This window comes from Pieris napi, chromosome 23 (genome assembly GCF_905475465.1).
Source record: "Pieris napi chromosome 23, ilPieNapi1.2, whole genome shotgun sequence".
Classification (NCBI taxonomy): domain Eukaryota; kingdom Metazoa; phylum Arthropoda; class Insecta; order Lepidoptera; family Pieridae; genus Pieris; species Pieris napi.
In genome coordinates this window covers 7417163-7444654 of record NC_062256.1, presented here as the reverse complement: position 1 = coordinate 7444654, position 27492 = coordinate 7417163, and the positions used below count along the sequence as shown (strand labels likewise).

General features: G+C 34.0%; 3 protein-coding genes across 8 annotated transcripts; 2 read left to right on the top strand and 1 right to left on the bottom strand.

Annotated features, from left to right (window-relative positions):
* The first annotated feature begins 231 nt into the window (after nt 1-231).
* LOC125061509 (DNA repair protein complementing XP-C cells homolog) lies at nt 232-13829 on the top strand. 2 transcript variants are annotated; one of them, XM_047666986.1, is made up of 10 exons: nt 232-779; nt 904-1016; nt 1519-1783; nt 3137-4390; nt 5324-5595; nt 7597-7838; nt 9334-9559; nt 11179-11347; nt 12180-12334; nt 13307-13829. In XM_047666986.1, the coding sequence occupies exons 1-10, from the start codon at nt 425-427 to the stop codon at nt 13493-13495; spliced, it is 3240 nt and encodes a 1079-aa protein (XP_047522942.1). In that variant the 5' UTR covers nt 232-424; the 3' UTR covers nt 13496-13829. The 2 variants fall into 2 exon arrangements, with proteins under 2 accessions (XP_047522942.1, XP_047522943.1); XM_047666987.1 differs by having other exon boundaries at nt 746-779; nt 908-1016.
* A 1605-nt stretch (nt 13830-15434) lies between these two features.
* Nucleotides 15435-23193, bottom strand: LOC125061642 (muscle LIM protein 1-like). Of its 5 annotated transcripts, none has more exons than XM_047667164.1 (11): nt 23049-23193; nt 22555-22688; nt 21698-21863; nt 20583-20709; nt 20374-20470; nt 19948-20032; nt 18639-18935; nt 18228-18360; nt 17770-17957; nt 17281-17434; nt 15435-16214 (listed from the first exon to the last, which is right to left on the bottom strand). In XM_047667164.1, exons 2-11 carry the CDS (start codon nt 22667-22669, stop codon nt 16092-16094), a joined length of 1485 nt encoding a protein of 494 aa, XP_047523120.1. In that variant the 5' UTR covers nt 22670-22688; nt 23049-23193; the 3' UTR covers nt 15435-16091. The 5 variants fall into 5 exon arrangements, with proteins under 5 accessions (XP_047523120.1, XP_047523119.1, XP_047523121.1 ...); XM_047667163.1 differs by lacking the exon at nt 20374-20470 and adding an exon at nt 20149-20245; XM_047667165.1 differs by lacking the exons at nt 20374-20470; nt 23049-23193 and adding exons at nt 20149-20245; nt 22784-22917.
* Nucleotides 16485-17138, top strand: LOC125061644 (selenoprotein F). Its single transcript, XM_047667168.1, has one exon. The coding sequence runs from the start codon at nt 16617-16619 to the stop codon at nt 17112-17114; it is 498 nt and encodes a 165-aa protein (XP_047523124.1). The 5' UTR covers nt 16485-16616; the 3' UTR covers nt 17115-17138.
* Nucleotides 23194-27492: the final 4299 nt, after the last annotated feature.

Sequence of the window (27492 nt, the reverse complement as noted above, 5' to 3'; positions counted from 1 at the left end):
GTAAAGTTTTGTCAACATAATAAAAATATCTGAAGTCGTTGAATGAATAACGTCTTCCTTCGGATTTTTTTTAAGTTAGTCAGCGACCTCTTTTCAAGCGGACTATTGAGTCCATACTCCATAATCTGTATCAGATAGTTTTGAAATATAAATTGCTGCTATGAGAATATTATGTATTCTGTGATCTGATCCTATCACGGCTTTTTAGTTTTTATCCTCTGTGCCGGGTGCCCCAGTCAAATTAGAAAAAATAAACAAGCCTTAAACAAGTCGGTACATGCTTTTAAAAATACGTAATTTTATAATAATTAATTATTCACTATTGATGATTTTTTTATTAACTTTAAATGGTGCCCACAATTTATTACATTGTATAAAACAAACAACATAACAGATATTTTAAACAACAATATCACAAGAAAATATGCCTACTACCAGGAAAAAGGTTACAAAAACTGTTTATAATGAAAATGATAGTGAGCCTGACGGAGATTTTAATGATTCTGGATCTGATGCAGTTATATCCTCAGCATCTAGCTCCAATGAAGAAGAGGAACAAAATTCATCGGCTGATGAGTTTAAAAACACAAAGAAACAGAGACGGTATCATTCGAAGGTTCAGACTCCAAGAGTAAAACCACATTTTACAAAATCACTTCTAGCAACAATACAAAAACAATCAGATAACACAGAAAATGATGAAGAAGCTCCATTAATATCTGTTAAGGATTTAACTGATGCGGATAAACTTCTGCCCCTACTCAATCTCTCTGAGAGTGGTTTGTCATTTCATTTTTTATTTTCATATGTTCATAAATCAAAATATACCATCTTATTTTAATATACAAAACATAAATATTAACCGTTTCTTGAAATGTTATGTTTAATTTTATTCTTATCTAGATAGCAGCGACGATGAAGGGCCAAAAATTAAAACAGAAAAGAAAACTCCTAAAACAATGTTCTCACAAATTGAAGACTCGGACAGTGAGAGTACAAAGGTTGAATATAAAGATGTAAGTTTGTTCTTATCCCTCTCATAAATATTTAATCTGGTAGAACATGCTTAACTTAAGCTTGTTGAATGTGACTGTTAAATTTTACATATATATTAAAAGTAATTTTGTTGTGCAAAGGCATAAGCAATGTGTCTAATACTAAAATTGTTTTGATGAGACATGAGAGTGAAGTACATAACACACACTTAAAAATCAAAAACATTGTATTAGGGTTTAGAAGTAAAGATTAGATAAATTAGATTTTTGCTTTATTCATTCATATGATATAGGAAATATTATTTAACTTTTGTATACATAGGCACACTTCATTTAAAAAATATATATATTTTTCAATTATTTTGCATAAGGATTCAGAATTTGTGACATTTTATATGCTGCTATAGTAATACTACTTTGTAGTTTATAAAAATAACATGCAATTAGATTATACAAAAAGTATTACATTTAATTATATTCAACCAAATATAATTAAATATAATTAATTAAACACAAATTTCAGGTTTTCTCAAATCTCCAAGATGACAGTGAGGAAGTAGCAAGAAAAACATTCTTAGAATTAGAGAAACATAAAAATAAAATTGAAGAGGCAAAAACATCAATTCAAAACTATTGTATAGAGAATTGCAAAAAGGAATCGAATGTGGAAGATCTTCTTGCTTTAGGTGGTGATGTTCTTCCAGAAGAACCTGTAAAAACTAAGAAAAAGACAAGGAAAGTAAAAGAGGACAGTGAATCAGATATGGAAGATTGGGAGGAAGTTAATGGTAATATATATATGATATCTTATAAGATACTATCTTTTATATATTTTTGGATCTAAATAGGGCTGGGCTAGCAAAGAAGAAAAAAAAGGTACTCATGTACGCGCGTAAGAAGTTATACTTCTTTGGCATTATTAAAAATAGTTTTTGAATGCATGCAAATAATTAATTACAATTAAATAATCAAAGACTGGAAAAGGAGTCAATATCTATATATATAAAAGAAAGTCGTGTTTGTTACAACACTTATAACTCGAGAACGGCTGGACCGATTGCCATGGTTTTTGATTTGTTGGATTTGTTTCCATCCCAAATAGCAGAATAAGCAATAAAATGTCGGATAAGTTATCGAATAACAATAAATAAATTAATTAATTTTACGAATGCAAAAACCATATGGTGCCATCTGTTGACAAAACTACGCATCATTTTACGTCCAATTCGTGTCAGTTCAAGAAATTCCGATCTTGAGGTGAATGAGGAGATGCATAACCATGCTTTGATCCTGATCAAAAGATGTTGGATATCAGAAAGTGCTTAACATGCAGTATCGCCATATTGACGCTAGAGAGAAGATGCCTAATGTGTAAAACTGCCATTCTTCTTTCGCAATGGCAAGCATTAAAACATTTCTGTATTTGCAAAAGAGTTGAATTAATGTAATACTTAACATTAATGAAATCCTAAAATAAGTTAAATTGTTGTTACTTTACAACGATATTATAAGGTTGTAGGGCGGAACGAAGTTAGCCAGGTCAGCTAGTAGTCAATAAAGTGCAATTTACTTTTGAAAAATTAAATAAATAAATATTTATTATTATTCTCTTAGATTAAGTGTAACATAAATTCTATTATTATTCGAATGTTGTTTTTAAATTATCTCCAATGCCGTAGCATCTTCCGTAGGCAACATCATTCTGTTAATTTTGTGTCACGGTGCGCGCGCATCGTAAAATTTCACTCTCATCAACTTTTCATAACGCGCCTAAAGAAGTATAACTTCAAAAAGCAAACTTTTGGGATTCATTTTTATATAACTGTTTACTGTATCTAATCTGTATCCGTAAAATTGTAAACAGTGAAAATTATGCAATATAAAAGTTTAATTACTTACTACAGTACAAAATTCACAGCAAATAATATTGATCAAAGTGATTAGTTAATATTTGGATACCTGATATATTTCTATATCATTGACTATGTTATTTAGGTTAGTGACCGCTTGAAAAAAAAGGTTTATCTTTTTTGTATGTTCTGTTTAAATGTTAAGTAACTCTCATTTCTATTTCATTTCACCTACATTATAATTTACATATTAATAAATTAAATTTTAATATATTGCACATAACTTTTCAGAAAGTAAACTCCCAACAAAGGATGGCATTGAGTTATTTGTGGACATTCCTGGTGCATGTTGCAGGAAATCAAAAAAGACTTTAGACGTTGAGATGATGATGAAAAGAAAAATGAACCGAGTAAAGAAAGAACAACAGCTTATAATTCATAAAGTACATGTATTGTGTTGGCTTGGCCACGGTAACTTTGTAAGCGGGGTCTTAAATGATCAAGATATTTTATCTGCAGCACTTTCAATGGTTCCATCCAAAGAATGCTACCCAGGGCAACGAGTCGATATGAAGTATTTAGAACAAATAACTTCATGGTATCACGACAAAGTCATTCTAAAACAAGATAGACACGAAAACAAATTCAGGACTAAAGCACCTCCATTAAAGAACATTCTCCTTGAACAAATTAAAAAGAAAGTTTTCTCAACAAAGAAATATATTGTCTATGTATTTGTTTCTATGCTAAGATCTCTTGGCCTGCAATGCCGTGTTATGTTTAATTTTGTTACTGTTCCAATAAGGCCACCAAATTCAGAACTGTACTCTTTATCCACAAAAGATAAAACAGAAAATGATAAAAATGAAGGTGATGGTAATAAGACAGATAAAAAAGGAGTAAAGAAGGAAAGTAAAAAAATAAAAATTCCTCAACTAGATGGTATTTATGATGAAAGTTCCAGTGATAGTAGTGATGAAATGGCCAATATTACTCAATTAGATGGTAATGATGATGTTTCCCCAGTTAAAAGAAGGAACACGAGAAGCCAAAAAAATATTGAAAATAAAGATGTTTCACCTCCTAAAAGAGCAAGAAGAAATAAAGAAATGGAAAAACCGAAGGAAGAACCTGCAGAAAAGCCAAAGAGAAATGTAAGAAAAAAGAAAGATCAGACAGAGGCAAATGAACCACCAAAAATAGTTGTCACAAACGATGAAAACGTCTCCAGCCAATATTTTGAAACTGCAAAACCAACAGTTGAAATAACTAAACGTAAAAGAACAAGAACAACAGGTGCAGCAAAGGTACAAGAAACAAAGCCAAGAACTAAAAGCGCGCCGGGGACATCAAATACAAGCAAATATTTCGATGAAAATGTAAAAACAAGATCAAGAAAAAAAGATGATAATCAAAGAGTTAGTCATAGAGATTTAAAGAAAGAGATACCGAAAGCTAAAAATGATGTAACAGATGATTTGGTGCATATCTTAAAGAGTAGAGTCAAAGAAGCAAAGGAACAAACGAAGAGGTTAAAAGTAAAAGGTATGTTTTTTATCATAACTTATCTCTTTCTTAGATCATATTATGTCAGTAAGAGATGGCGATATGTTTTAGATAATACGAATTGTTGCACAATTTTCTCTGAGAAAGTTCAAGGACAAGTTCCTAATTGAGACCACAGGCTCCATATCTATTACAGTTGTACATAGGCAATATAGAATACAAACTTGTATAACTGAACATAGGTAATATGGAATACAAACTTGTATAACTGAACATAGGTAATATAGAATACAAACTTGTATAACTGAACATAGGTAATATAGAATACAAACTTGTATAACTGAACATAGGTAATATAGAATACAAACTTGTAAAACTGAACATAGGTAATATAGAATACAAACTTGTAAAACTGAACATAGGTAATATATAATACAAACTTGTAAAATTGATCATAGGTAATTTAGAATACAAACTTGTACAACTGAACATAGGTAATATATAATACAAACTTGTACAATTGAACATAGGTAATATATAATACAAACTTGTACAACTGAACATAGGTAATATAGAATACAAACTTGTAAAACTGAACATAGGTAATATAGAATACAAACTTGTAAAACAGAACATAGGTAATATAGAATACAAACTTGTAAAACTGAACATAGGTAATATAGAATACAAACTTGTACAACTGAACATAGATAATAATATAGAATACAAACTTTTATGGTACTTTATATGGAAAAAAAGTTTACTAAATGTGATACGTGATTTTTACCAACCTTCGAGCGTCACGTGATTAATGGACGGCGCCTATTTACATAATTCCCTGGTCAATTACCATGTTCACTTTTAATTTTAATTTGAAATTATTATAATTTTTTTTTGTGGCAACAATTTACTAGTATATATATAATATATAGTTTGTCAAGGCAAACATTAATTAAATCTAAACAATTACAGGTAAAGTAAAAGAAGAATCAGAAGACAGTGATTATCTAACAGTGGAATCTCCTAAACGAAGAAGATCTAATAGCAGTGATGAATTTAAACCGAGCAAAATCAGTCCGAAACCGGGAACAAGTCGCAAAGTGGACAGAAGAGTGTTCTCCACAGATGATGAAATTCCTCAAGATAAAATTAATGTATGGTGCGAGGTGTTTGTGGAGGAATTGGAACAATGGGTAGCGGTTGATGTTGTTAGGGGAAAGGTGCATTGCGTTAATGAGATATATGTAAGTTGTACTTTATTAATCTAAATCTATCTCTGTTAGAGGTTTCATTTTCAAACAAAAAAAAAAGGGTGCGTGTACTTATGTACGCGCGTAAGAAGTTATACTTCTTTGGCTTTCTTTATTTTTTTTAAATAATTAATAACAATTATTTAACGTTAATAATTTAATAATATTTAGTATATTATTCAAATATTGATTAATATTAATAATTATTATTATTTATTATTTTATTATATTATTCATTCAATTTAATAACTACGTATGTTTAATTACCTTTTAACTAAGTAACATAGGTCTTTGTGAAAAAGCATTGCTAAATTTCTTTGAAAAAATAATAAAAACTCCTTTATTTGTTTAAAAGGTAAATGTCATTATGTTCATTCAAAATTCTTGGCATAGCTGCTAACTTCACGCATATTCTATTTCTTTTTACGTGTAGATTGTCTTATTCCCATCTCGCTCGCGCCGGCTATAATCACACTGACAACTTTGTGTCTCAAGTGCGCGCGCATCGTAAAATTTCACTCTCATCAATTTTTCATAACGCGCCTAAAGAAGTATAACTTCAAAAACAGTGGTGCTACAACCTTTTTAGGTCTGGACCTCAGATTTCTATATCATGATCATTTGTGAATGAAATAACTGACGACTTTTTGGGTCTAAAGCAAGCCCCACGATGTTATTCTTCAACGTTAAGATATGGATATAGAAAGAAAATCTAGTGTACAGCCGGGGATCGAACTTACGACCTCAGGGATGAGCGGCCACTGGGTCACTTGGCACTGGGCTAACACTGCTCATGCTTCATCTTTAAACACTTTACTGAAATGTATGCTCAAACCGTAGCTAGTCTTGGACGTAAATTATAGTTGTCATTTGGAAGAGACTAGGTACCCTCTATTTATTCTATGATACAGCATCATAGATCGGGGGCTTGGGGCATTTGATTTTATATTTTTAAAGTGAAACTTCTTTATCGGGGTTGGAAAAAAATTTAGTGTAACATTTTTTCGTTACGCGTCACATTTTTCCGTTACGCGCCATCTTTTGAAGTGAAACTTCTTTATCGACGTATGGGAGAAATTTTTGTAGCAGGTTACGCGCCATGTTGCTTTTTGAAGTCAAACTTCTTTATCGGCGTTGGAAAAAAATTTACACACATTTGTCACATTTTTCGGTTACGCGCCATCTTTTTCTTGTCCCTACCACGGTTGATCCGAAGAGATTCGAAGCCATTAGTAACAAAAATATATAATAACGATAACAATGATAGTAATACTAATAATTCTATTACAATTAATGAAATTCTGTAATAATCTTAGTAGTACAGTAATAAGTTAAAATGAAATAATTGTATTTGTATTCATGTCTATGATAATAAAAGCCTTTAGTTAAACTTTATCTAATTTAACTTTATTTAACCAATTTCTGTAAAGTTGCATATAGTAGATAATTTTTCGAAAAATAAGGTCATAAAGAAGTTTCACGTCTTACGTGTGTACACCTAGTACACGCACACACTTTTTTTAATGGGTTTAAGTTTTTTTTGAGGGATAAATTTGGCATTGGTAATAAATTGCTTTTCGGTTAATAAATGTTTTCATTGTGACGTTAAAAATAAAATGGAGACCATTTATTGACACTAAAAACCTAAATTAAAGGCGTAGAAGTGCGTTGCCTTTAAGGTACGCTTGTACGGTGAAGGAAAACATCGTCACCGGTACGTCTTAGGCCCATAGTCAACGCCGTGTGTCAGGTTATCACCTATCGCCTATGAGGCCAAGGTTTCTTTTATATGACATAGAAAGCCTGAAGATATCATCAAAAACAAAGTTTATTACATCATTGATATGCTAAACTTTGTTTTTTTTATAGAATTGGGGGGGCAAACAAGCGGGTCGCCCGAAAAGGGCAGTCATCGCTGCCCATGGACATTTTAGTCGGTGCGTTGCCGGCCCTTGAAGGATTTTACCTTCATAAAAAATATGTTAAACATTTCAGAGTAAAAGCACACACCCATTAACATACGCAGTCGGTTGGGATAATAACAACTATTTGAAAGATTTAACGCGCCGTTACGTGCCTCAGTGGAACACGGTTACGCGGAAACAGCGCGCTGATAACGTTTGGTGGAATACAGCGATAAAGCCCTGGCTCGGACCGAAAACCGCAAGAGATAGAGAGGAAGATGAGAGATTGGATCAGATGCAATTGGAAGCGCCGTTGCCGAAGGTTATTTCTGAGTGAGTAAAAAATATTTCGCATTTTCTTAATATATTCATTGATATACATTATACATATAGTCATAGTCTTAGAATAGTGACGGATCTGACAAATAGTAAACTTTACAGGGCAGCGATTTCAAAATAATATCATCATGTTAGGTTTTGTCATAACTATTTTAATTCATATTCTGTTATTATGAAAATTGCCATAAAAGCAAACAAAATGGTTTGTTTTGAAACAAAATAAAAATAATAACATTAAATTGTAGTTTAAAAATCACATGTTTCTGTTAAATCCGTCACTTAACTGACTGATTAATTTGAAATACGTGGAATTTGTTTTAATGTAGTCGTATTATTTACTTAATGATAAAAAGTGTATTTTATATTTTTTTTCAAATCCGACATTGTTCTACTATCATTAAATTATTTATTATGTCAGAGAAATATCGTCACTCCATCGATATGGATATCAGTAGCCGGTTTAGTGGGCGTTTTGTTAGCAAAGTGCGAGCACATAAGACACGAATAATTATCGAACAATGTTTAATTTAGATTGATTCCTTTTAACACTACAAATAACAATAAAATCAACGGTTAATTGACTCCTTTAGAACCTTCCCAACCTTTATTGTGACGTACCCCACATTAGCCTTTCTAAAATTCTTATATCAACAATATAAACAACATAGAAAAAAAGTGCGTGCGTACAAAGTATGTCAGAAGTAAAATTTCGTTGGCAAACTAATTATTAACTCTTGTTCATATTTATATAAATCTAAAGGCCGATTTACATTATCTTAGTGTTTAGGAGAGTGCTTTAGTACAACTTGAAAGCCAAGTTCTTTAGCGTAGCGTTTACTAAAGCAAGTAGCGTTTACATGTTTCAACTAAAGTACTATCCTAAAGCACTCATCTAAACACTAAGATAATGTAAATCGGCCTTTAAACTTTAGATTTCCGAGATTTAGAGGGAGGGAATAAGGAAGATATGTTAGGAATTTTATGAATTTAATTGTCATTAAAATATTAAGTGTCGAAAATTAATACAAATTATTAATTTAATTTATTTCTTCGATAATAAAGACACGTGGCATTTTAATTTACAATTGGTCATTTGAGATTTCAATAAATTATTTTGCATAAAATATTAATATTTCATAAATTCTCATTACGAAACTAATTTTAAAAATATAATTTCTATAAGGTAATTCACCCTTCTCACTCTCTCTCTCTCAATCGGTCTCAATCGCTATCTCCCTTTTCTTCGACAAAAACGTTGCACATCTTCGTGACGCTAATATTATTATTATTGCGTTTCTCCGTAAAAAAATTACCTTCATTGCCTAAAGAATTTTCACTTAAAAAAACAGTAATGGATTAAAATATTTACACAAAGACTATTTATTACAGTATAGAAATTGTCATGAAGCAGACCTTTTGTCAGAGCAACGGACAATTAAAACTATTAATTCAGTTCATTAATTATTTTCATACATTGTCGTGTCTCCAGGTACAAAAACCATCCGTTATACGCCCTACAGCGCCATCTGTTGAAATTCGAAGCGCTTTATCCCCCCGATGCGGCCGTACTAGGGTTCGTACGTAAGGAACCCGTGTACGCCCGTGAGTGCGTATACGTGTGCCGTTCAAGAGATACGTGGTTAAAGGAAGCCAAGGTTGTCAAAATGGGAGAAAAGCCTTATAAGATCGTTAAGGCTAGGCCCAAATGGGATAAGGTGAATATAATATAAATTATTTACTAGCAGACCGGCCAAGCGTTGCTGTGACTAAGGTTTCTGTTTTATTACGTAGTAGTAAACTATTCAAGGGAAACGGTAGGAGAACACCAGTCATAGGGACCACCATGCTTTTTTGGTTGTTAAGCCATTAAATTGTAGCTTATGTGAAACGTTGATACTTTCAACACAGCGCCATCTGTTAGAATTGTGACTGTCAAATAATACACAAATATTTTGCAATAAAATAATATTGCCGGTATAAATTGAGATGTAAGCTATCCTATCTTTTAAGTTGGTAGTTTAGGAGTCCATAGCGGACAAACAACGTGACACGTAATTTATATATATTTTATTACTGGAAAAGCGCAATTTTTTTTAGATTATTTTAATTAGAGATGCATCCGAATATCCGACTACCGATATATCGACAATTCTTTTCAAATTACGACCGATTTCTATAATCCAATTTTTACAACAAGAGATTGATATTCCAATCCATTTCTTATAAAATACTTCCCAATAACCGATCGAGGCATCGATAGTCAATCTGTTTTTGTATCATATCTTTGAATTCGACAGACTGAATTTTGACATTTATCAATCGAAAATCTAGTTTGGAAATAATTTTAGATTATAGATCCAGAAAGCGGCCGTTACTGTTAGGCGGTACGAAGTTCGCTGGGTCAGCTAGTATATTAATATAGTTAAATAATGTACTATTATAATAATATATACATATACAAGTAGCGGCACGAAACTCTAGCGCTGACCGTTATTGCGCAGAAGTAAAAAATAAGGTACCTGAGGGGGGCTAGCGGAATGAAGAGTTTCGATTGGCTCTCCAGTCGCATTCCGTCCCCCGCGCGACAGTACACATGCGCAGCAATCCCCTCCACGTATCGGCCAGCGCTAGACTTACGTGCCGCTGCCGATACACTCTTATTCTAAATTTTCTTTTTTTTTGGTTGTGTTTTGAATACAATACTACATTTAAATTGGTTGCTTTCGTGTAATAAAAATATTTATAAAATTTAATCGATTTAATATTAATTTTGTCAACATATAACTTAGTTATGTCAGCGTAGGATTTGATATTTTTGGGGGGGTTGTAACGCCTATGAATCTATTTGAATGTGTTTTCGATATTTGCAGTTTCTACTGTATATTTTTTTATACTATATAATTTTTGAAGTTATACTTCTGTAGGCGCGTTATGAAAAATTGATGAGAGTGAAATTTTACGATGCGCGCGTACCGTGACCCAAAATTAACAGAATGAAGTTGCCCACGGAAGATGCTACGGCATTGGACATAATTTAAAAACAACATTCGAATAATAATAGAATTTATGTTACACTTAATGTAAGAGAATAATAATAAATATTTATTTATTTAATTTTTCAAATGTAAACTGAACTTTATTGACTATAATGACTCCTTTTCCAGTCTTTGATTATTTAATTGTAATTAATTATTTGCATGCAATCAAAAACTATTTTTAATAATGCCAAAGAAGTATAACTTACGCGCGTACTTAAGTACACGCACCCTTTTTTAAATATTTGTACCGTATAGTTGCAGCCTTGATATTTTATTTGTCTATGAAAATATTTCAGCTCTCAAATAAAATGATTACTGATAAACCCCTGGAAGTGTTCGGGCCTTGGCAAATCCAAGACTATGAGCCGCCGACGGCTGAAAATGGCATAGTCCCCAGAAATGCATACGGAAATGTCGAACTATTCAAGGAATCTATGTTACCCAAGGGAACGGTGCATATTAAGTGTAAGTTTTTGCTTATTATAATATATTGTTAGCGGACTAACGCCATCTTGTAGCAGAAACCTATATAAAGCGTGGCAACACCGGCGTTGACTCACTTTTATTTCGAGACTTCGTGCGGAACGGACTTGTTATTAACCTAACCTCAGTAGATTTTAAAAGTCTGAAGTACCTACACGTTCTAATCTTTTGTGTTAGCTAATAATATATATATCTATTATCTATCTCTCTACATCAAAATTCATAGCAAAAAAGTTTTTATTTTGGTTTCTACGCTAAGTCATATGGAAATACATAATTTTGATTTCAATTAAGGTTATTCTATGTGAACAATACAAGCCTCATTGAAATTCGTTTAGTAGTTTTTGAGATTCGAAGTCGGTTTGATTTAATTAAATTATTTCGTAATGGGATGTTTTAAGTGCTTTTTGACAATCGTAGTCAACGGCAGACAGCTGATACAATTTTATTTTAATTTATTTTTACTTGTAATTAGGTATTAATTACTTAAGATGTCATGTGGAACATGGTGTAATGGTTGCAGCTCCTTACAAACATTTTGTAAAACAAAAAACATAGTGATTAAAAAGAGTGGCGGAGAATTTATTACCAGTTCTTCTCTTCCGTTCTACGCCCTTGATTTGAGAACTGGCAGTAAATGTAAAATTAGAAGCATTTAATATGTACATATATCTTTTTGACGTTCATAAGTGTACATTGTGTTACCTAAACTTACTTAAAATAAATTTTTTAAAATTACTAAATATAAAACGCATTTAAGTCCAAAACAAAGCGTTTTTAATGTTGTAAATTTATATTTAATTTTTTTTTCCAGTGCCAGCTTTAAACAGAGTGGCGAAGAAACTAAACATAGATTGCGCCCCGGCTATGACGGGTTTCGATTTCAATGGCGGCTACACTCATCCGGTGTTCGATGGATTCGTTGTTTGCAAGGAATTCGAGGAAATCATCACTGAAGCTTGGGTTAAGGTGAGAATTTTCATATAAAAACTAGCTGCCCCGCGAACTTCGTTTCTCCTTAAGAGAGCTTTCAAGTATTACGTCACACCAAACCCCCCCCCCCCCCCCCCCCCCATGTAACGCGCCGTAACGTTTTACTGTTTCGTGATCACCCAGTGACTCTTTATACCTAAAAGTACTGGAAAGTCGAAAATAATATTAACAATAACGCGTAATTCAATCCCCGCCCCGCATCGTAACGTTTTACAAATAGAAAAAAAATTCGTTACGTAATACTTGAACGCTAATGTGATTTTCTTAGCCTACCTTTTTAGTACATACCAACATGGAACATTTTTCTATGTTACTCCAGAGACTGTTCGGTTTTCTGTAATGAAAACTTTTTAGGTTTTTCTGTGAATTTTTCTCTATATGAACCTCAGAGTTTAAGTCATAAGTTTTTAATTACCAAATAAAAATATGGGTTTGATAGACAGGTGAAAATAAAGGATTGTATATTTTTGTATGCTATATCATTAAAAAAAATTGTCTAAAAAATAAAAATAAATCTAAAGGGTCCACCTTTAGTAATGGCCTATTGTTCAGCGCCCTCTAGGCATAATGTTAGGAACCCGTCTAAAATAAAAATATATTTCTGGAAATAATTTACTCATTTCAGCTACGCTTGATAAAGGGCTACAACCTATTATATTATCTATATTAGCTCTGGGCCTCAAATTTCGATATTTGTTTCATGATCCCCTGTCGACTTTTTGGGTCTAAAGCAAGCTGGATTCCTCACGATGTTTTCCTTCACCTTTCGAGGGAATAAAAAATGCACATAGAAAGAAAGTCCATTAATGGACAGCAGGGGATCGAACCTACAACCTCGTGATGAGAATTATTATTTTTTTATATGTAAATTACTAGCTACATTTTATAATTCTTGGAAATAAATTAAAGTTCAAAATCGAGGATTAAATAGATTTATAAATATTCCAGGACCAAGAAGAGTTAGAGAAGAGAGAAAGAGAAAAAATTGAGACGCGTGTCTATGGTAATTGGAGGAGGCTCATTAAAGGCCTCTTTATTAAAGAGAGGCTCAAAGCTAAATATGGATTTGAAGAGCCGAGTACTTCTGATAATAAGAAACGTAAAGGGCCGCGATTCGTAACTTCTAAGAAGGTTTAATTTTATATTTTTTTGTGATAAAATCACAGTAAAATTAATTTTAAGATTTTTCGCTTATTTTTGATATAGCTTAGTAAGAGCTGGTATTATCTTAGTATTATTTTGTCACTGGTAACATTCTCATACTTAATTTGGTACAAGTTGCCTGGGTATTTTTATTGGTAAATATGTAAACGTCACAAAAAAATACACGTCCAATTAATAACCTCCTCATTCGGTTATAACTTGCCATATTGGCCTCATAGCCTAGCGGTCTTATTAAGTGGCAGCTAGGTGAGGGGTACCGGGTTCGATTCCCGGTTCGAGGGCAAGTTTTAATTTAATTTAAATTTGTTCTCGGCCTTTGGGAGGGTTGTGCGGTACCGGGCGAGTGCCTAAACCGTACATGGAGGACACGGTCGAATTTCTGAAAGACAAGAACGAATTATAAAAAATCCTATACTTGACGCTCGCTAATGCACAAATCGTGCCAGAGCCATAAAAAAAAACTTGCCATATAGGTTGTATGTTTTATTAAATTCATATTAATTCCATACATTAGTAATAGCACATAGTTTAAGAGCCTCACCGAGACGCCATGGCGACGTCGTCAGTTGTTCGCACGTCTTTGTATGCTCCGTCATCCACTCAGTCGCCAACCAGTTGCCGAATTAGCACGCCTTAGCACTTTTTTTGGTTTTTTATAGTTTCTGGATTGTTTTTTACTTTATTATCCCGAAAGAAATTTTTAGTAAGCTCCTGCTCTCCTAATTATTAATATTTGACATTTAAGTCGAGACCAAAAGTTACCGAGAGTTTAGAGTTGATCATTCGGCCTTATCTCTAACATTATTCTATAATTTTTACACCCATCTAGAAAGGCATGATATAGTAAGCAAGTATATATTCAACTTTATTCGATTTTGTGTGGAATTATCAAAATGGCAGTACTTTTTATACCTGTCTTAAACAAGTTGTCTATTATCCCTTTTTATAGATTTTAAAAGCTACCTCAACTGTTTAGTAGTCTGGTGGTTAACGCCATCTAGTGGTCAAAATTTGTATAGTTATAAGGTGTTATCTTCATTTTTAAGGTTTTGTCGAACAATTTGCATGGCTGTACATTTTGAAAAATATTATGTATTCAATTGTAATTATGTTTTTTAAATCAGAATTTCTGGCTGGAACTTCTTTCAAATTCTCTAATTATTTATAGAAAAGAAATACACGACAAGGTATTTTCTTTATTATTTGAGTATATATCATGATAATTTTTACTTAAGAATGGTCTATCTATACAGAAAATCAAAAAATATACAGAAAAACATCACAAAAACAAATGAATATGTATGTTTTTTGGCAGCGTTCCCACCGTTCCTTCGCCATATCATTATTATTTTTTATTGATTAATGAGCATTTTTATTACAAAAATCCTTGAATTTTTCATGAAAAAATCTAAGTGTTTTTTTCTTCTCAGATGAGTAATAGCATGTTCCTGAACTAAGTTTGGTTTCTAAAACAATTTGAATTTATGATCATTATTTCTGAGATGAAACAATATGTATGTAAATTTGAAATATTGTGATTAATTATGTACCTGTGATTATTAAATAAAATGTTTTGATTTTTTTTCTTTATTGTGTAATTTCTATATGTTCCTGAGAATAAATAAAGTAACCCTACAACATTATTGGTCTCAGATTCCTATAGGCTATATTAATTTGATTACAATATGAAAAACCCAGATCAAATCCGCAGTTAAAACAATATTTTTTCAATTATTTACGTATTTTAATTTATATTTGTTTATTTGACGAGGAAAATCTTAATTTATTACAAGTATCCCGTTTTACGCACGTGGCGTATGGTCCTGCGATTCGTTTCACGCAACAATTATTGTTTTGCTATGGTAAGTAGGTACACTTTAAAATTGTATTTATGGGTAAAATAAAAAAGTCATTTTAAAAGCGATTTTATTTAATAAAAATGATACAATGATTTCGCTTAGTAATTGCAATAAGCTGTCTTAACTCATATCTTACATAAAAAGTGCAAAAGCTTCAAGCGGTTGTTAGATCTAGCACAACTTATTGCCGTATTATATAAGATTATGTACAAAATCTTTGGTACAGTTGATAGTGATGATGCGCTTCAGATCTGCCGAGATCTGGTCGGTCGAAATTGCTAAAGCAATCATAGCCACGTACAGGATAGTTTAATTACCTCAATAATTGAAGTAACACAATGCCACTGTATTTTTTTTTTAGTTTTTTTAATATTTATGATTATAAAATAAATTTTGTACACTTATCTCTGTAATCTATATCTATGCATTTTACATTAATATTTTATGACGAATATAAACCAAGGGCCCAAACATTCATCACAGTTTATGCTTAAATGAAAGGAATGTAACCTTGTTTAAATTTTATCATAAAATATTTGTTCTTACATTATAAAATACATAACTATATCTATTTATTAGTCTCATATTTATCAACCATGATTAAAACCAGTTTAGTCCATGGTATGATAGGTAGCAACATGACCCAGATTAAATTCCTTTCATGCTACCGTTCACACTTAAACCCTATAAAGTCCAGCTTCATAGTTCAACTAAGCCATGGTCAATGTGCCTGCTCCTATTCCGAAACCCACTCCTTTGGGTCCGAAGTTACGTCCGTAGCAGCCGCGGCAGTAGATTTCACCATTGGGCCCGTCGTTCAAATTCGTCGAATCCTTAAAAAGAATAAATGTTGTTAATAACATCCTCTAGCCAGAATTAGGATATTGATGTTCTGAGTAGCTCTTCAATGCTCATCGTATATAGTTTCTTCACATAAGTAGATAAAGGTTTCTAACAATAGTTGCAATGGGACCTGCCAAAATTTTTATTGCATTTTGCGGTAATTTTCGAAATATGCTGTGGACTTTAGAATAGTACATGCTGTTGCTATACACAAAAACAAATATGCCATCCAATAGAGCTGTTATTGACAACTGACGGTTTCTTATCTGAGTTCTGACTTCTGACAGTTGAATACCCTCTGTCGTGGTTTTAAGTGATTTGTTTTCAAAATTGCAATGAATATTTGCGTTTAATAGAGTTTTAATTGAATGCATACTAACAATTAGGCAAAAATGATGTGTTCGTATTTAACAGTGGCTTTTGCAGTACTTTTAATACATAGTAGTCAGGGGGAATTATCAAGTGAAGATTGTTCATCTTTGGGATTCATTAAATCGAATCTACTGTGTTCCTCTTGTGATCAATTAAAAGATTTCAGTTTGGACCAATTAGTTGAACACTGCAAGCAATGTTGTCACCAAGATGAATCGGCGCCTAAGGAGAAAAAGTACGCGCGAGCGATACTTGAAGTTTGTACGTGTAAATTCCCGGCGTATCCACAAATCCAGGCATTTGTTAAAAGTGATAGACCGGCCAAATTCCCTAATCTACAAATTAAGTATGTACGAGGCTTAGACCCAATTATTAAATTGTTAGACAAAGATGGTATAGTCAAGGATACAGTTGCTATAGAAAAATGGAATACTGACTCTGTAGAAGAATTCTTGAATACTCATTTAGTTAAAGAAGATGATGATGATAGAGGATTTTTAAAGACAAATCTAATTTAATTGTTAATAAATAGTTTACATACATTTTAAGTGTTTTATTTCAATCATTAGTACAAGTTTAGGGCTCTCTTTTATTGCATTAGACAAAAGTTTACTATTTGCTAACTATAAAAATTATACTTAGCTAGTATTTGTTACATAGTAATATCAGACAGTAAGTACTTACAAGAGATCTATGGCAGTCTGCACATGAGAAGCACCGTTTGTGCCATGTGCCATTCTTTGAGTTCATTTGTTCAGCAGCATACACTGGGAATCCACAGCGGAGGCAGCCTTTTCCTTTTGCGGCTTTAGGTCCAGTGAACGGTACTTGTTCAGTGCTGTAATATAGCAGACAGGTTAATATATGTTTAAAAACCTTACTGTTATTGGAATTGTCTAATTATTTAACTTTATTGTTATAGTTTATTTTACTTAAATGTTTTAATTGAAATTTGTAACATGAGAAGTCACTTAACCACTGAGAAATGATACAGGGGCCTTTCTAAATATGTGCAAGTGAATGGCATATCTGTAACTCATAGCTGTCTTAATTTGACAATTATATCTTAGCCTGGAATTAAACCCTTCATCTACGGGTTTATAGCTTATGTTGAGGCAATATATTATGTACATATTAATATTTAAAAATAAAATTCTTATAACTTTTACTTACTATGTCGTGGTGGGTTCAGAGTCGGTGGATACAAGGGTGGGTGAGTGGCCATAACCGAATCCCTTAGGTCCAAAAAGTTTAGCGTAGCATGACCGACAGTGGATTTCCTTGTCTGGTCCGTCACATGCTAGCATGGAATCAAGTGGGCGATGGCATTCCGCGCAGTTGAAGCATCTTTTGTGCCACATCTGAGATAAACGTGATAGATATTACTAATTGAAATAGTCAAAACTATGAGAATAACATTCTTATTCCCAACATATTTGTGAAAACAAAACTACTCCTTGCTTTAAGTATAAATTAAACTTTATCAAAATTGGTTTTAATAATATAAGTGTTCTTTGAGGCCTTCCCAACAATTTTTCTTAAATTTAGAGCAAGGGACAAATAAAAAGTGAGTAGCTGGTACAAATAAGCTACATTAAAATATATTCTCTATATAAGTACTAAATACTTACTGTGCCCTTGGCAAGTTGTTGCTCAGCGGCGAAGACCATTCCACCGCATCGCGGACAACCTTGTCCCTTAGGCGCCTTGATTGATGTTGTGTCAGAATTGTAGAATGGACGGTTAGAAGAGATCTCGTCCTCACTAAAAGTTTTTATAATTAAAAACTTTTAAACAGATTAATTCTATGTAAACCTATTCGTAGATACAAAATTCTGTGGTAATATGCTGATCATTTAAAATTAAGCAAGAACCCCAATCAACTTAGCACTGGATAGGACTAAACGAGTAAAGACCCTACATACTAGCAGTTTTTTACTGATTTAAAGAAGCATAAGGCTTAAGGATGGACCACTTAACTGTGAACTTAAATATCTTATAACGGCTGTAGAAAATTCCTACTTTACTACAGAAGTACTCACGTCAAACCGTCGGTCTGAAGGAAGCCGGATCCACAAGCGAATCCATAACCGTGAGGTCCCCATTTCTTGCCATAACAAGTTTTGCAGTAAACATCATTGTCTGGACCATCGCATGCGATTATCGAGTCAAGCGTCTTTGTACAGTCGCGGCATTTGAAGCACTTGCGATGCCATTCACGGCCCTTGGCCAGAACTTGCTCCGCGGCGTAAACAGCGCCACCACATCGGGGGCATCCCTTGCCAGGAGGTGCTTGGATCGCTGCGGTGTCGATCACCGTGGTTCTGGGTGCATGGTCCCTAATAAAGAAAGAAGAAATCCTTTAAAAGTTTGTTTTTTGAAATCTAAAATATTAATTGTGTAATGTGTAGAGTATCTACGTAATATTTTGGTGTGTGTGCCTACATATTTCAAAAGAGGATTAGGAAAATCCATTGCCAATAATAAATAAAATGTAGTCTTCACGTAAATATAATCGATACTACATATATTTATTATATTACCTTCTTTGGAACGTTAAAAATGATTTCAAGACACGAGTCTTAACAAAAACATCTTGCGTTTTACGTCCTAATTCTACTGAGTATCTAAGTGTAGACTATTCACCTATAGGAAGATTACACTTGCGCTAAAATACTCTTACATAACATGACGAAACCAAAGTGTGTGACCTAATAATAAAGAAAATATGTGGACATCAGATTAAATATGTTGTAAGCGTGGCGAGATCTATATTAAAATTAGTCGGTTCGAGAACGGACGTTCTATTTTGATTTTGGCACGACGCCAGCTCTTGTTTGTATTATAAGTTGTTTTTATGAAACTCACGATGGAAATATCCGAAACCTGTCTGTAACCTGAGAATGGATAAGTTTAGACTTGTTGCTAATCGCTGATGATATGCGGCTTATTGTCCTTTTGGCAAACCTAGCTTCTTATATACACTATCGGCTATTTGCTGAAGCTCAATTTTGGACTTAGGACTCATTTTTCTAGAGTCTCGAAAACGGTGATAATATATTTGAATTACAAAATTGTATGTTGTTTAATAATTCCATTGGATCTGTTATATTTTAATTAGATAGAATCATAGTATTAAAATTAGTTTAATTTTGTATTATTGTTATAAATATAGCTTAGTTTGTAAGTTTGCATTTCCTTTCGATTTCACCAGATATTAGTAGGTGGATAAATACTTCTACACTGATTACTATGATATAAGACCGTTGTGTCCTTCAGTAAATATCTTTATAAACTATACTTTCATATCTATGTGTATTAAAGTGTCTGTGAAATTAATATAAGGCTCACCCGTTCGCGTAAGGGTCGCTTTGAAGGACACCTGCGCCCTTGCCATAACCGTACCCCTTGGGTCCAAACTTCTTTCCATAGCACACTGAAAAACAATCACTATTATAACCAGAAACCTCTCACATAACTCTTCATTCACATGTGTTAACAAAACTTAGATTAAATTAGTTGAAGGAGTCACATGAATCACACCAGACCAACCTTTGCAGTAAATATCTTTGTCGGGACCCTCGCAACAGTTTGTGGAGTCCAGCCGCTTCAAGCAATCAGCGCACTTGAAACACTCCTTGTGCCACGCCTGGACAAACAGTGAACATAGTAAGGGTAAATAGGACATGCAGGCGTCACAAAACAGGTGTTAGGGCAATGTTTGCGGTTAATGCTAGGGGATAAACTAAACCTCATTCAAATATGTGACTTATTTACCTCGACAGTAAATCTCTTTGTCAGGCCCGTCACAATGGATCATTGAATCAAGGTTCTTGTGGCATGTTAAGCAATTGAAGCATTTTTTGTGATAAGCCTAGGATGAAATGATGATTATTACATGATTTACTCGATTCGGTATACACATTAAGATCTTAATGCCATGTTAAAATGATTGAGAATTCGATTCTTGAAGGTATGACGCTTACCTTTCCAAGAGCCAATTGCTGCTCTGCAGCATAAACGTAACCACCGCATCGTGGGCAACCCTCTCCAGGTGGAGCCTTAGCAATAACACGTGATTCCATACACGCTCCATTGGTTCGCAATCCATTTCTGTATTCACAAGTTTTTGATCATTTATGGATTGTAAATGCAAAACATCAGAGCAAAGATGAAGAAGAAATGTTAAATAGGCTATGGACCCCAGAGCTCTCCAGCGGCCCCTACATTCAACTTTAATAAATCAAACGAATGGCGGCGAAGCAGATGATTTCGGCGGCGCACCTCCGCCGTAATGGGAGAAGGTAAAGGGCTCCCGGCCGCCCGCTCCGCTACGGCCCCAGCCGGCCACTTTTCAAAAAACAAGTTTTAACGATTTAGAGGGCGCTTTCCTTATCCCATCACATACATTGATCAGTTTGAATACAAATAAGCGTTAGCAGTTATTACTGTGTGTCAGTTTTAGCAAGAAATTAAAAAGACAGAGTTTTCTAGCATGCTCTACTGGTGCGTCACGAGCGTTTCGATGTCGTGCTGAGGCGTTACATATTGGTTTTCTCACCGTTGTTCCAGTGTGTTGGGGTCGCCTCGATTGAGGGAGGGATGGGTTCGATTGGGAACGTGCCCGTGCTGGCGTGAGCCCTTCATGGGTCGGTAAGGACCGGCGCCAGGCACGGCCGCGCTCCCCGATTCGAGCAATACACAGAATTGGTAGTCGACTTTTTATTTTTTTTCTCTTATAAATTTAAAATAGACCGATTAACAAAATAAATTAAGCGATAGCGAATAAATAATCCTAACTAAATTTAAAGTATAGAATGACGTTGACAACGCGCCGCCGGTGGACCGAGATGTGTGTCGGTGCCCGCCAGCGCTGCTGGAACTCTGCTCGCGCTCAATTCCTGTTGCGACATAAACGAAGACTGGTCATGCACATGTCAGGCGCAGAATGTACAGCCGAGCGCGCTTCTACTTATGAGTTTATGTACACGCGGTTAATGTTGTTACGTACGGGCCAAGAGGCCGGTCGGCTTGCGACCTTTGATAAGGAAAGACCCTCAGTGGCGCGGGCGGCGGGAGTTTGAATGAAGGTTCTACTTACGCATTCTCGCCCTTAAGATGTTCACCGGAGTCCATCGACAGGCAGCCAGCGCCGCCGCCAAATCCGTAACCTTTAGGTCCGAACTTACGCGCGTGGCACATTTTGCAGAAAAGTTCACCTTCGTGTTCTGAGCAGTTAGTAGAGTCGAGAAGCTTCTGGCAGAGACCTATGTAAAGCATTACAGAATGTTATATGTTTTGTTATAAGAGTCTCTTTATATAATTCATGGCTATATCATTCGAGTAAATATTGACTTTGATTGTAACTAAAGCTCTAACTACACGTTTTAATATGTAAAAGTTGAAATCTAAAACATAAGGTTTGCACAGGAAATTCCATTGTGTTCCAAGAATTGAACTCGTTGCGACTTGAAATTATTAACTTGAGTATGTTAATAGTCTGTAAAAAGATTTCGTGTGGAATTTATGTCTGTATAAAATATTGAATTTGAATCTATATTCAAAGCAAGCCAAGGCTGTACATTTTGCTCACTCAGGCTTTCTTAGTTTTATAAGCGTGGCAATTTCCTAAATAATCGGAGATACGCCCTGAGAGTATAGCTAGACTTAGGAACTTTCTTCGACTGTTACATTGCATTCATTCGTTACATATCAAATAACATACCTACCCAAGAACCATACAATATTTTTTATCGTCTTCAATACTTCCTATATATAGAATTTACTTAAAATTTTCTTGTCTTATTCCTTCTTTAATTATTGAAATTTTAAATTAATTTAAAGAACGATGAAATAGACATATTTAAATTAAACAGTAAGCCTTCACGGCAACTGCATACATCTTAAAGTCTTCAGTAATCTTTAATCAAAGATATTAATATATTTGGTTAAACTTACCGCATTTGAAGCACATTTTGTGCCATTTGAGTCCGCCAGCAACACGTTCTTCCGCCGCATATACGGACTTGCCGCATTTTGGACACTTGGGGTTGTCTGCTGGTTTGAAAGGCATTGTGCTCGCTTAACTTATCCTGAAAAACCAAAATTACAATTATCCCTATGACAAACGACAAACAATTGAACAAAGATTTTAATTTTTGCATAAAATAGTGAACTGGAACATTACAAAATCAAATCCAAATAATGCAATGTTCATTGGCTTATATCCAATACGTTATCGAACACTATCAAACACAAATTGCATGCAAATTGCGGGCGGCTCCTTCCGAATGCATTTACACGTGAAACATAAGGCGGGCGGCGCGTGGGCGGTTACTCCAACGCGCCTAATTTGGGTCGTCCAGGTAATGCTGGAGAGCACTTATTTATAGCATTAGGAAGAAGCCACAATCACTCGCGACATGGTTTATCACTTTCACCGGAGGACGGACCTGTTCGTCGTGTCGCAACGAGAGTTAACTCCCGAACGCGTATACAGTGCAAGGCGCTTGCCGAGTCTACTGTGCGCGGAGGTCGAATGATGCGCGAGGGCAGGGTGCCACCGTAGTCTATGCCAGTTGCACACGGCCCCAGTGGTGGGGCGGCGGTGATCCGCCCTCACAAACACTCATCACCCCTATGTTTCACATTACCCTTGACAATATGATTCTAAGGTTTTACCAGTAACTTCATAAGACAACTAACGGATTAGACCTTAGTATAAAGATTCTTTGACATACAAGAAATTAGATATAGTCATAAAATAAAACCGAAAGGTAATCATGTATAAAAAATTATCCTTTTTTAACACTGTTATTGTTACACTGGGTTTCTGAGATCTCATTTACGAACATTTACATTGTCTTTATAATAATTATAACGTAGATACGAGTATTTAATTGTCATTAAAGAAATGAATTTTAGTTAACCTTTTTGTCTGTTTTCTTTTTATTTTAACTGTTTCATGTCTGTGTTTAAATGTGCATTATATAACTTTAGGGTCTGTTTCACAATGTATGGATAAAGTACCAAATACTAAATTATGTGACGAATAGCGTTATCTGACAGTCGTGAAACGCAACAATAGTGTTTATCCTACCAATAAGTAATAAATAGCTAATTTGGAACTTATGTAGAACTTATCCGTACATTGTGAAACAGACTCTAAATATCAGGAAATTGTTTATAATAGTTCATTTGAAGCGGAAGTTAAAACGTATCTCACTGCCCTAATCAGCAGTTAGCTGACTTGAATAATTTACGATTTGCAACGGACATCTCTGAGTACGGCTGCCCTGTATTATATTAATCTACGGTACTCTTAAAGAAGTTATCGTTAATATCACTAAGGAATAACTAATAAATTGTCTAAAGAAACGTTCTTATCTTGTTAATCAAGCGTAATTGTGGTTGAAGGTACGTTTTGAACAATAAGATCGGGTCTCCTAATAATTAAAGTTTAAAGGTAACGAAATGCTTAATAAACAATTGATATTCATGTTTACTTCCTTATTACTTTCACTCAACAAACTCAGTCAATGGTGTTCCTAAGATTGTTTTTTGTCTTTTAAGGAACTGTGTAAATTTTCTCAAAAATTTTATACGATTTTATCGTGCATATACAGAAGCTTATGCAATCTTGTCAATAAGACAGACTACATACTACATTTTCGTTCCACAACTGAGCGTTTTTCAAGGCTATTTCTGACGCGTACCACCACTATGTGGATCCAGCTGAAGTACTTCCGAGCCAATTCGACTTAGACCCTTCAAGAAAAGAGCGTAACAATTCTTAAAAGGCCGGCAGCGCGCTTGCTTCTGGAAGTACAAGTGTCCATCTATCACTTAACATCAGGTGGTAACGACATAATTCAGGCGGTCTTTAGTTGGAATTCCGTCAAAACTTTAACTGCTGCAAAAATGTATCTGCACCATGCCTCCATGGGATTTTGGACTTTTAACACGTATGAAGTCATAATGCTTGTAACTTAAGCTAGAACTTATAGACCAGTCATTATAGACATTCGAAATCGAAAATTTGATAATAATTCCAAAAGTTTTCAAACTTCGGTCAAGTGAATGGTACATTGGGACGACAATAAATCTCATTTTGCAACCTTGTCCGCAGTCCGGAACATTGTTAAAATTGCAATTAAATTAATTTTTGCTGTATGGTCGTGAAAAAAATTCCAAAAGTTCTGCAAACTTGGGGAAGTTTTCGATATAATATTTCATATCACGTATAAAATTTGCAACCAACCTAAGTGTACGGAACATTTTTTGTTATTTATTTTATTTTCGATATATCTGTCAAATTTGCAGACTTTTGGAACGTTTTCCTTCAGTTTAATAAAGAAAAACATTAATTTTTAATAACAAAAAATGTTCCGTACACTTAGGTTGGTTGCAAATTTTATACGTGATATGAAATATTATATCGAAAACTTCCCCAAGTTTGCAGAACTTTTGGAATTTTTTTCACGACCAAAACTTATTTTTAACAATGTTCCGGACCGCAGAGCAGGTTGCAAAATTTTATAGTTTGTTTTAATACCACTCCCGACCTTACATCAAAATTTGAAAACTTTTGGAATTATAATGAATTAATTGTCTTGACTGACTGGACTATTAATGAATTAACAATGTCTTTAGTGTGAGTGAAACTTTTTATACACGCGAAATTTTATATTTACATAATTCCATGTTTTGAGTGCAGTTCTCTGAGAAAGACTTCGTATAGACTATTAGACTTAATAAAGGCTGATTAAAGCCTGCTTTTATCAGTTTTTTTCAAATTAAGTTTTTTTTTATATAATAGGGGGGCAAACGAGCTTGCGGGACGACCAAAAAGGGCAGTCTACGCAGCCCATAGACACCCATTTTTAGTGGATGCATTGCCGGCCTTTAAAAGTAGGTTCTATTTATACAAACGTGTTGCGCCATGACCTATACCACCACCTTCAATTAATTATAATGGGTAAACAACGTGTTGTGTGTAAAAAATCATGGCTTCGCAACGTAAGGGACGGGTATTGCGACTGCGGAAGTCAAAAGTCAAAATCATTTATTCATATAGGTAACATAATGTACATTGTACACTTATGGACGTCAAAAAAGAAATATATATGAAATACTTCCTATTTTACATTTACTGCCAGTTCTCAAATTAAGGGTGACGAACGGAAGAGAAGAACTGGCAATACACTCTCCGCCACTCTTTTTAAACGCCAAGTTTTTTGTTTTACACAGTGTTTGTAAGGAGCTGCATCTGGCACAGGTACAAGACACGCTTCACGAAACCAAAAGAAGAAGAAATATGCAAATTTAACATGGCGTTAAATATATCCAATGGATACCCATGACTGACTGTCCGTCATAAATTATTTCCGGGGGCGGGAAAATTGCAATGAAAATAGATAGACTAATGAGTCACAGAACAAAAACAGTTACTTAGAACAAAAATAAATCTGACATGACCATTGAGTCATAACTTTGGCAATATTACATTGTTATTTCTCAGACAGTATAAGGAATATAGATATATATTATATTACTCGGACTATTAGTCCAGTCATACATCACCTTTGCCAAGTACACCGCACCTGCCTATCTATTAATATTTTAAAAACTAAAATAAACACCACTTGCAATTTGGATGTTTTCAAATGTTAAATGTTCATTAAACGTTTGCACTAGATTTCGTTATTTATTTATTGTTATCAGTAAACTATGTGTTAAAGAATCTATAAGCATGTACTGCTGCGTAGGATGTTTTAAATAATTAATAATATAATGATAATGTAATGATTACAGCCTTGCGATTCTGTAACTCACTTTTCGAACTCGCACAGCGGGTTTCGCAGCGGCGGTCGCGCTGAAATCAGTCGTGAAGCAGTCATTTTGCGAAAACCGCTGTGCGAGTTCGAAAAGTGAGTTACAGAATCGCAAGGCAGAAACAAAAGATTTAAATGTTTAGTGCCAGCATCTGGTTACACTCTCGGAGCGTATCTCCGACGATTTAAGCAATCGCTTTTGGTTTAAACGCCAAAATGTAGGACAGGAATATAAAAATAGCGTAGAAATACAGTTATAAGTTGCTACAGGTTTATAGAATTGAAGGCTTTAGAGGTGTTTCAATAAAGCGGTGGTGAAACCTCAAAATTAGGCGAGCGTTTGAACAACTGGCAGCACCAATTATGTAGTTATTATTAAACCGCACGGAAAAGAAAATCATTTCAATCATATCATTTTCATCATCATAAGGCCCAAATCGTGAAAGTCAAAAGGATTGCCTGTAAAAATTATTAATAAAACATATGCAGAAATTTGACACCAAGAACTAATAATAATCCATTGCTATAATAATAATAGCAATGGATTATTATTATAATTATATATACATCAGGTCAGCAATTGTATATAACTAGCTGACCCGGCAAACGTTGTTTTACCATGTATATTATTACTAGGAAACATTTTTTTAGTTCAATAAAAATAACTATCTACCATAATAAAAAATAGGGGTTGATCATAAAGGAATGAAAATTAGGGGTTGTATGTGTTTTTGTATGCTGTATCATAAAAAAATAAAAACAAAAAATTTTGCCTTAAAAATAAAAATTGAGGGCCACCTAGAAAAAAATATAAAAATCGTTTATATTAAGTAAATTCATATTAGAAGATTACCCCTATTCCTACTTAAATCAGTTATTAATCGTTATAAAAACATTTATTTATTTTTACATTTTATACTTAAAGAAGCCTACATAAGTATATTTATTGGCCGTTCATGGCCAATTTCCTTTTACGTATTATTATTATTATTTACTTAACACACTGGCAGCTTTTAACACGTTCACTGCGTAACAGGCCGATATCAGCCTGCCGCGGTATTTC